Source organism: Neolamprologus brichardi, chromosome 12, assembly GCF_056152115.1.
Source record: "Neolamprologus brichardi isolate AB-2024 chromosome 12, ASM5615211v1, whole genome shotgun sequence".
Taxonomy (NCBI): Eukaryota; Metazoa; Chordata; class Actinopteri; order Cichliformes; family Cichlidae; genus Neolamprologus; species Neolamprologus brichardi.
Genome location: NC_142115.1, coordinates 25,828,410 through 25,838,778, shown reverse-complemented (window position 1 = coordinate 25,838,778; position 10,369 = coordinate 25,828,410). Strand labels below are relative to the sequence as shown.

Here is a 10,369-nt window from a genome sequence, read left to right as displayed (position 1 = left end):
GGGAAGAGGAAGACCAGTAAATAAAGTAACTGCAAGAGTAAAGGTGTTAAGACTAGAAATTTATAAGGTAGGTAGTGTTTTCTGTAGCAACCACTGTCAGTAGATTATTTTGGGGCGGTTGTCCAGTTTTCCTATGGTTAATAAATTAAAAGTTTGTTTTTTATTTAAATGATCTTGTGGCGATACCTTCACAATCTAAACACGATACAAAATGATTCCCATACTCTAGTATAATTCCAAATTTGTATGCATTAGGAGACAATAGCTTAATATTTTGACCCTGTGTTTTCTAAGTCAGTTTTCAAAGCTTCATTTACCTATCATTGAAAAAAAAAAAATCAAATCAATCCAGTGTTTGGCTCTTCTCTATCCTCAAAATCCTGGGAACAGGATTTTCATTGATGGCGAATTACAAATAGCCCTCGTCGGCTTCCTTCCCGCTGCCCTCTCGGTGCGGAAGTGCTGTCCTCAAGAGCAACAGCAGCAGCAGCAGAGGTACAACCAGAGCTGCTACTGTTTTGGAAGAGCAGAACGGCGATTTAGTGGCCGTTTTTCCTAAGCCCGTGTCTCTCCTGTCGGGGCTCGTCACCGTTCATCTTGACCGTGGAGCTTAGCAGTATTATGCGAGCGCAGTGCGGAGTGTGGGAGCACCGTGTGAAGTGGTGAGAGATGATTGCTTTTGGGGCTATAGCTAACTTAGCATCTGGGGATGGAGCAGGCTAGCCTGACAGAAAACTGCGAAGCAATCGCGTATTTCTTTCCCTCAAAAACAGCGTTAAATTCGTGTGAATGTTGAAGGCAAATCTGCGGCAATTCCAGGCAAACCGCAGGTGTCACGTTAAGTCTGCTTTGCCGTTTCTACATGCTAAACAAATGACCACCTGTTCACTGTTTACATCTCTGTGTTTTGATTCAGCAGCCATCAACCGGTGCTGCACTGCTGCAGTTACCCGACGAGATTTTTCACGTCCTCAACAAATGTGGATCATTAAAAAACAAACAAACAAAAAAAAACAACCCCAACCCCCCAAAACATTTTTCAAGTTATGCACAGCATCCACGCATGAATCTTTTCCATCGTAGGCAAGCACGGCTGCAAAGCTTGCTGCTCTTTGTTGTGTGCTGTGCTAAGATTTAGGCTTTACTCTTAAATTGTGAGTGTTTTTAACAAATAACATCAGTATTTCATTGCAGTACTGTGTTGTTGGGCTCTCCGGTGCTGACTTTAATGACACATGTGGTTGCTGTCAGTCTTGTCCATCCATGTCTGTTTCAGCAGAAAGGACTGTCCTGATTGTTGTTGACATACAGGATCAGGCTCAGATTTTTCTTTTCTTTTTGTGTGGAAATCTGTGCCATTATTTACACAAGCCCACCATGATCACGAATACACCCTTACTTCCAGATCAAGTTAATCTCACTCTCCACCCCGTGTGTGTGTGTCAGACAACTCTAGCGTTATCTTGTAAAGTTCCAATCTTTTCTTGAGCATTTCACTTTCACTGCAGCTATGAAAAACAGCCTTGAAAATATTGAAGGATGGCCATTAGATTTTCCTACTAAAGGTTCATGTTGACTTTGCCTTTAGGGAAAAGAGGGACATTAAAGCAGCTAATGAAATAACAGGCTTAATAAAACACAAAAAAAGCCTCATTAAAAAAGGAGATAATGATAATGATAGCTGTTAGTGATCCTGCAATTTTCCCATATTATTTTATTTATGTGGGGCAAAACATTGTTAGCAAAAAGACATTTTCTCTTAATTGATGAAATACATCTTTACTCATAAAAATGTATTAAAAGTATTAGACATATATATACAACAATGTTTTGAATAGTCATTTTAAGCAAAAGAAAGGATATCCTTTGCTCTCTTAATTATACAGGGGCTAAATAATTAGCCTAAGCTATGTTTATGTACTGACTACAATAAATTTGTAGTACGGAGGATGGAAACTCATTAAAATTCTTTTTTCATTGAATAGTTTTTTCTTCATTGTGTATTTTTTGATGCCAAGTCTTAACACTATAACTTTCATAGAATTTTCATATCATTACAAACTAGCATCCTTCGCTGTCACAACAGCCTTTTTCATTACATCCATGAACCTCCTCTGAGGTCTTGCTCTTTTCCTCCTGCCTGGCAGCTACATATTTAACATGTTTTGTCCATTATATCCACTAACCCTGTGCTGCACATGTCCAAACCATCTCAGCCTTGCTTCTCCAACTTTGCCTCCTAACTGCTTGACTTGAGCTGACCTTCTGCTGCTGATCTGTAATCCTGTTCATCCTGGTCACTGCCAATGAAAATATGAGCGTCTTCCACTCTGTCACCTTTAGCTCGGCCTCCTGTTAGTGCTGAAACATATATATATATATATATATTACCAATCCTTTTTTTTGTTGTTCCAGAGTTTCCTTGAATCATCTATATGGGCCATCTTTTTTCGAAAAATGGTTATCGCCTGAAGAAGAGGACACGCAAGTTGCATCACAGGAAGAAGAAGAAGAGGAACTGTTTTCTGCACGGGCCCTGCATGCTCTGCTTTATCGTCCACGGCAACAGCAGTGGTTTCGACGACGAGAGCGACCACTTTGAGGCCAACGGGTGTCGACACAACAGCATCACGGGAATCAGCGTCCCAGGTGTTGGCGGAGTCGGCATCGGAGCGGCAGCTGCCACGAAGCTTGCGGAGCGATACGCGACCCTCGCATCTCCGGAGGATTGCTCCAAGTTCTTGTTGTCACCGAGAGAACTTGCTATCTGGGAGGGCCAGGGCAGGAGCCTTTTGTCAGCTGTTCCTGCCAAACTAATTCCACCACCGGCCCTCTTCCGAACCGCTGGTGTGTCTGTGACTGTGCCCATACCTGTGCCTGTGCCTGGCTGCACCAGCGATTACACAGAGATGGTAGGCATCCGGTTCGAAGCATTAATTCCTAATTAATATAGGCTTTTAATAATTTTCAAATAACTGTATTGCATATTTATTTACATTTAACAGCATGAATTTCTTTCTGTAATTGTAACTAAATTTCCCTGAAAATAAGATTCCAAGTGACCTGTCTGTCGGTGTGTGTGTGTGTGTGTGTGTGTGTGTGTGTGTGTGTGTGTGTGTGTGTGTGTGTGTGTGTGTGTGTGTGTGTGTCCGATTGCAGGTGTGTAAGAGGAAGTGCTCAGAGGTGCAAAGGTGCACCCCTTGTAAGCAGCCGCGCTGTGCCTTCGCTGCTCCTGATGGAGGGCTGGAGAATGGAGGTGGGGGGGAGGCGGCCTCGAACTCTGAAACGGGCCATTGCCACCTTCCCCTTTGCCCGCTTCCCTCCTCCTCTTCCTCCTCCGCTTCCTCTTCTTCCTCACCTGCTGATGGCTGCTGTGGGTTGGGTCTTCACGCCGATTTGCCCCACAGTTCTGACTCGTCCCCGCCCTGCGCACATAACTATGACGACTGCCAGGCAAGAAGTTCTGAAGCTGCTGATCACTTGAGTATCAATCATCTGCCTTCCTCCATCCTTCTTAAGGTCAGAAGAAGTTTTTTATTTAATGTTTTCATATGGTTTGGTGCAGACAAAGACACTGGAAAGCTTTGAATTGTTGTCTGATGGCTTTTAAGGGACTGAAAACACCCTTTTTTCCCCCCTCACAGGTGCTGTCTCACCTGACAGTAAAGGAGCGCTGTCTTTGTGCCTCTCTGGTTTGTAAGTACTGGAGGGACCTCTGCTTGGACTTCCAGTTCTGGAAGCAAATCGACCTCAGTGGCCTACAACAAGTAAGAGACACAGTTGTCTACAAAAAAGTCAGAAAAAACAGGAAACTTTGATTTCTGTGCTGATTATTGTCTTTTTATGTTATCTTGCTCTTCAGGTAAATGATGATCTTCTGGTGAAAATAGCTTCTCGGAGGCAGAATGTGACAGAGATTAACATCTCGGATTGCAGGGCGGTCCATGACCACGGCGTGTCCTCCCTGGCTTCACAGTGTCCTGGCTTGCAGAAATATACCGCCTACCGCTGCAAGCAGCTGGGTGACATTTCTTTGTGTGCTTTGGCTACACACTGCCCTCTTCTGGTGAAGGTGCATGTTGGCAACCAGGACAAACTGACAGATGCAGCATTGAAAAAGGTGTGGATTCAGAACCGGGGTAGACACACAATGGGCCTCATTCACTTATGTGCATATAAATGTTCTTGTCCTGATCGGTACAAATGCAAAATTACGGTCATATTTATGATACGTGTGAACGAGCCAGTTTTGTTCTTACCACCGTGTATATGTTAGTGCTGCAATCAGCATACTGCCGTGTGCCCGTTCTTAATTTAAGTTAACACATTTATTTAAAAAAAAGAAAGATAGAGAGATGCTAAAAACTGTTTCATTTTAGAAAAACACTGTCGTTCAAGTGAAAAGAAACAATTTGACATCAAACTTGAAACGGAAAAAAAGACAACCAGAGCATAACAAAAAGAAGAAAGCAGGATGAGGACAAGGATCTGTCAGCCGAGTAACTCAGCAACAGCAATTATTCTTCAGCATCTGTGGGATAGTGCCAAGAAATTAGACTTTAACTGATGACATCCAACAAGAAAGGAAGCCATCTTTAAGAGCGAGATAAGATGAGATAATGTCTATTAGAATATGTTTTTTAAAAAAAGCTTAAAACCTGTGCCTTTTTATACTCAGTGTTTTCCTTTCTTGGCTTGTAATCTCAGAGATTATTGTGTATTTTATTCAAATTCTGAGCGCTTTTGTTCTTAAGTGGTTTTGAAAAAATAATCACTAAAAAGAAACTTATAGTCATCAGCAGCATTAGTATTAATATTAAGTTTAAAAATGTGTGTTTACATTTTCAAGACAGCCAAACCTTCATCATTTCGTCACGTATGCATGTTCAGTAGATAGTAGAGTGCAAACAAATTCAGGAAAGAAAATAATGGGCACTCACAGATTTGAGTTTGGAGCGTTCTTTCGCTTGGTTTATTTGCAGATTTGTGTACATATTGTTTGTGAACGAGATCCAGTAGATATGAATCCCTAGTTTAAATAAAACGCAAACACATACTCCAGTCATATCAGCTTAGTGAAGGTTTTGAGCAATATCTTCTTTACTTCTCTGTTTTGTTTTTTTAAATTAAATTTTTTTTTTTTTTACCTCAGCTGGGGGAGCACTGCAGTGAGCTGAAAGACATCCACTTGGGTCAGTGCTACGGTATCTCAGATGACGGCATCATGGCCTTGGCGAGAGGATGCCCTAAACTGCAGAGACTCTACTTGCAAGAGAACAAAATGGTCAGTTTTTACTGTTGGTTAAGGCTAAGAAGTCATGCATTATTATAGCCCACTCAGTGCGCCTTCTTCCAATAAGTACGTCAATGTCTTGAAGGTTTGCTAGACACCATCTATAATGATACACAGACTTAGTCATTTCTGTCCTTCAGTATATTCCTTTTCTCACTCAAGCTTGGCTGACAAACATTTGCAGGTGCTTCTTATCGTAGTGTTTTTTAAATACGCTGCTCAAATCTGCAAATAGCAGGGCACAATGAAAGTTTGCTGCAAGTGTCTGTCTTGTTGCTATATGGTAATCTCATCAGAGATTCTTTAAAGAAGGGAAAATATCTTTATCAGTGTGCATGATACATACACACATTATATGTTTGATAACTAACCTTTCAATCGCTTATGGTCTATTCTCTATAAAAGTTGATTTTGTTTTATATAATTATTTAACTTAGTGCGACATTAGAAAGCTCAGTTGTTGTGATGCCATCTTGTCTTATGATTAAAAACACCATCTGCAATATAAAGCGACATACCTTAAACCACCACTAGATGCCGCTTTTTTCTAATTACTACAAACAGCCTTCCAGCTGCTGTCAGATGATGATTTGTGTAATTCTACCAGTATAGATGTGTTTTTTCTTAAACTCTATTGTTAATGTTTATGTTTAAAAAATATTTATCTTTTAAATTATTTGGCTTGTCTGTACCTATCCTCCTGTTATCTCCATCGTTCTTGTTTCACTAATGGTTTCACCTTTTTCCCGCTAATATTTCTTTGGAGGCCATGAATAATCGTGACCTTGATGGATTGGTCTGCTTTAAGTTTTTAACAACAGCTCAGTTTGTTAAAATCCCATTCATCATCTTAATAGTATATGAAATTAGCGATTACCACTAGGTGAGAGATTAATATTGCTTCTTATAACGTTTCAGAGGACCAGTATCAATTTCAGGCGGTCATTTTTCAGACGTGAAGGCGCTGAAGTTATTTTTGCTTCCTGTCATTAGGGCAGAGAGAAATGGGCTGAGCTTATATGGGAATTGTTATGTCTAGTCGCTCTGGTTGCTTGGCCTAAAATTGTCGTTAACTTTGCCAGGAGTTAAGACGACCCAGAAAGCACTTATTCTTTCTGACAGCTTAAAGGCTACCCATGGGTCTCTGCTCCAGTCTCTCAGATATGAAGAAAACTGATTTTGTTGTTCTGTGGTAAAATGGTTTAGAATTGCAATCTTTAAGGGAGTCAGAAATATGCAGAAACACTTATTGATGCCTCTTTAAGTATAATTACATTGCATATATTTTTTGATAAGTTTCTTCAACCCTAAAGAATATAAAAGGTGTCTCAAGCTGTTGTACACCAAAGATCTTGCTTCATACTGAAGTCTACAAGTCATGGACACACTAAAAGGTTTGAGGGTGCTTGGAAAAAGGCTTTCCTGAAAGGTTTATACAAAAAATGAAAGACTGAACACTTGCAGAAATGTTGTGTGGGCTCAGCGGGTCTTCACTACATGAATTGATTCAGGAAACAGTGCTGAGATTGGCTTTTTGGGGTTTTAGTGTGCTATAAATTGCAAAAATCATGGGAGTGTAGTGAAAGCCTCTTAAGACTACTTTGTAAAACTTCTCCTCTTCTCATGCTGGCTTCTGTTGTGTGTTAATGTGGGTGTGTGTTTCTGTCTATCCTAATCAATCACAGATGAGGATGAGCCTTTCACTCACTCTGGTCTTTTCTGTCTTTCTCCTCCTCCTCCTCCAAAATGGAATAATTAAATTGCTGCAGGATGTTGCTGTGTGGTCTGTTCACTCGCCCTCTTAACTTTTTCTTTGTCATGTGTACACCCACGTACATTTTTCTTTCTTTCTGTCTTGCTTTCCTTTTTGCCATGATTGTGGTTTTACTGCCACGCTGAAGGGTTTGTTTTCTCTGTGTTAAGACCATATCAAGCTCTGGTGATGGCTCAAGACATTTTTTGGAGGGATGGATGCGCAACATCTCTGAATTGGCTTGTGCAACTTGAAGGACTCTTTTTTTTTATGTACTTTTTTAGCAGCATTAGTTTTAACATTGCTATAATGTACACAGTATTTTTGCAAAATCTTGGTAGTAATATCTGGACACTTTTGTGCCATTGGTTAGATTTTTTTAAATTTAAAAAAAAAAAGGGAGATGTGTAATTTCATTCCCTGATTATCATACCGAAGCAGTGTGCCCTTCCCTATGATAATGACAGTTTAAAGTTGCTAATGTAATCCCGAGGATGGCTTTTACGCTCAGTAGTGTCTCCAAATTTTGTTTACGGTTGACAAACTGGAGCTTTCGCTTTCATTGCTTGTTAGCTCGGGGCCAAATCAGCCTAGGGCTATGGATAACCCTGGGCTGATAGCGTTGTGTGAAAAGCAGGTGACTGCGGTGTGTCTGTGCCCCTCTTCTTTTGACATCCACCCTGCATTCTTTATTGGCGTTCATCCACTATTTATGCCGGAGTTGGTATTATTGCAGCAGTTGGCTTTCAAGGCTTGTTTTCATCTTCTGAAGTGTTTTCTCGCTCGCTTCCCATTCATATTCTGTTCTCTTTCAGCACCTCGAAGGGCAAAGGCTGGGAGAATAGCAAATTCCCCTTTTCCCCGACTCGCTCCAGTTTGCCGTAGGGGGGGAGAGGCAGCCCTGAAAGTTTAACTCTGAGTTCTGTCAGTTTTATAGACCAAGCAGTGGACAAAACAGAAGTTGCGAAAACCCCTCGTCACCCATCTGTCCAACTTTGCTCCAGCGTACCTTTCAATTAAACACGTTATAATCTGGAAACATTTTTGCAGGAGAAGCACTTTTCCTCACTCTCTTTTTTCCCGTGTCTTTAAACGGAAAAAAAACCCAAAACGTTATCTACTCTCGTGTCTTGTTAAAATCAAAGCGTGTGCACTTAATTTTCCCGCAGTGTGACGGGGACATTCTTCCTCTGGCTCATCTCAAAGATGCCGCGTCTGAAAATGCACTCTCTCTCCCTCTTTCCCTCTTTCTCGCTTTCCCTCTCCCCCCTCTCGCTTACGCGCACAGGCTCTGATTATTAACGGTTTTAATTAGTCCAAAATGTGGAAATGTAAGTGGAATTAGAGATGACCTAACATAGATTACCATGTGCCCTCAATTTAGTTGTAATTACCACTCTGCATGTACAATCAGAGCTTCTCTCCCTTGTTTTTTTTTTTTTCTCCTCCCCTTTTTCCTTTTCGACAGCTTTTTTTAGCCCTCTCTTGTGGATATTTGGGAAGGAAAGGATGTATTTGTCTGTGGGACTTTGTGAAACACTAGAAAAAGATGAACTGTCAGTGTGAATGGTGTTTCCTGGCTATAGGTCAGTGGAGGACGGCCCATCTCCTGTTCTGATTGGCTGGCTGTCAAGCTTGTCAGTAGTTGGGTTTTCGCTGGCAGGAGGACTGACAGTGAGGCTCCACAGGTCCAATCAAACATGATTGCAGATTAAAATGTATATTGACATTAGCAGATTTAATTAGCTGGATTAGAGGCAGAGCAAAGAGAAAGGAAGTGATAATGATAGCTGTCAGTTATTATGGGATAGACCTTTTGACATGAACCAACACACATCGCACAAAAACACAGAGGAATATTTCAGATGGTGGCAGTGACACACATACACTCGGGAGCGGTGGGTGACTTGAATAGCTGCCATCTGCACTGGAGTCTCCTTTGGAAACTTTTTTCTTCCACATATTTGACTGTGATTAGAGATAAATAGAACCACTCTGACCAGGCGCATAAACACAGCATTACACATGCATAAACAATGTGGTGTCCATCTCCGCAATCCCCTCCAGTCTTTGTAGATGGCCATTTAGACTTTTCAGGATGTTGAATGTCAGATGTTGTCGAATGTATTAAGTCAGTTTAGTTGCTAATAGCACTGGATTATGTCCGTCAGATTGGGAGGTAGGGGTAGGACTGCTCCCAGTCAGAGTTTCCATGCTTAAGGATCCTGAAACATGTCAATGTTTTCTGATAGCAGATGCTGATAGTAATTATTTTTATTGTGTTGTTGTTTTTGCATTACAATGTTTGTCCGTCCAGCCACTTTTTCAATTAAAGGTTGATAATCTGGGATAGCGGCTGGAGCCTGTCCCAGCCGTTGAGGGTGAAGGGCACAAACACAAAGAGAAAGACATCAGGTCATTCTCATCGTCACACCTACGACCACCTAAGTCAACACATTTTTTCCTTAATGTTATATTTTATTTCCCGAGTCCTTGTTTTACTGGGATATTCAACAACTTTGACATAAGCAATGGAAAATTTCAAGTCTTTTCAAAACTTGGCTTTGCCTTTTTTTTCACACCTCAAAGATAAAAGTGCTGCATTTTCATCAGTAACATGATTTCCATAAACTCAACGATAAACCGAATATTTATGTTGAGCTTGTTGTTTAAACGTTGGAAAACAGCAGCTGACAAAATGATCAGCACAAATCATCTGAAGAACAGACAAATTGGTAAATGATCAATAGTAGAAACAAAACACTATAAATAATTGAAAGTTGCAGACTCATTAGGAAGAAGCTAAGAGGCTTGTTTATTGTAAGGAAATAAACTGTGATTTATACACTTCTTCTCGTTATTATTATTATTGTTTACATTCTCATCATGTGGTCTATGTTAACAGCGGATTCCTCTCCCTCGCATATCTTCCTCTTTCCTCTTTTGAAGTGCATTTGTATTGATCTGTGTCCCCACAAAGACGCTCTGTATGTGCGTGCGGCTTTTTTTTTTTGCCGTTCGGCCTTTGCCTAAAGCGTAATCAGATGCATTAATGAGCACTGACTTTAACTCGAACAGCCGGCTGCACTCAGACGCAGACTTCGTCGATATGTTCCCTCTGCTGTCTGCCCAAGAACAAAACAAGTTTTGAAAAGAAGAAAGTGAAAGCGTTTTTCAAAACGCGAGTCTGTGAACTTTCCTCCAAAGCGATATTTCACCTTGCTGCCGTGTTTTCTTTTCAATATTAGTTACTGCGGTAAAAGAGTCAGGATCAACATTCTTTTGTGTGTGTGTGTGTGTGTGTGTGTGTGTGTGTGTGTGTG

General features: G+C 40.9%; 1 protein-coding gene across 1 annotated transcript in view; it reads left to right on the top strand.

The window, feature by feature from the left end:
* The first annotated feature begins 476 nt into the window (after positions 1–476).
* Positions 477–10,369, top strand: part of fbxl17 (F-box and leucine-rich repeat protein 17) — a 222,157-nt gene continuing 212,264 nt past the window's right edge. Inside the window, exons 1-6 of the mRNA XM_006789829.2 lie at positions 477–662; positions 2,416–2,912; positions 3,160–3,519; positions 3,645–3,767; positions 3,863–4,120; positions 5,153–5,284. Coding sequence (XP_006789892.1) covers positions 2,436–2,912; positions 3,160–3,519; positions 3,645–3,767; positions 3,863–4,120; positions 5,153–5,284 — 1,350 coding nt within the window. The 5' untranslated portion in view covers positions 477–662; positions 2,416–2,435. The remainder of the gene's footprint in view (positions 663–2,415; positions 2,913–3,159; positions 3,520–3,644; positions 3,768–3,862; positions 4,121–5,152; positions 5,285–10,369) is intronic.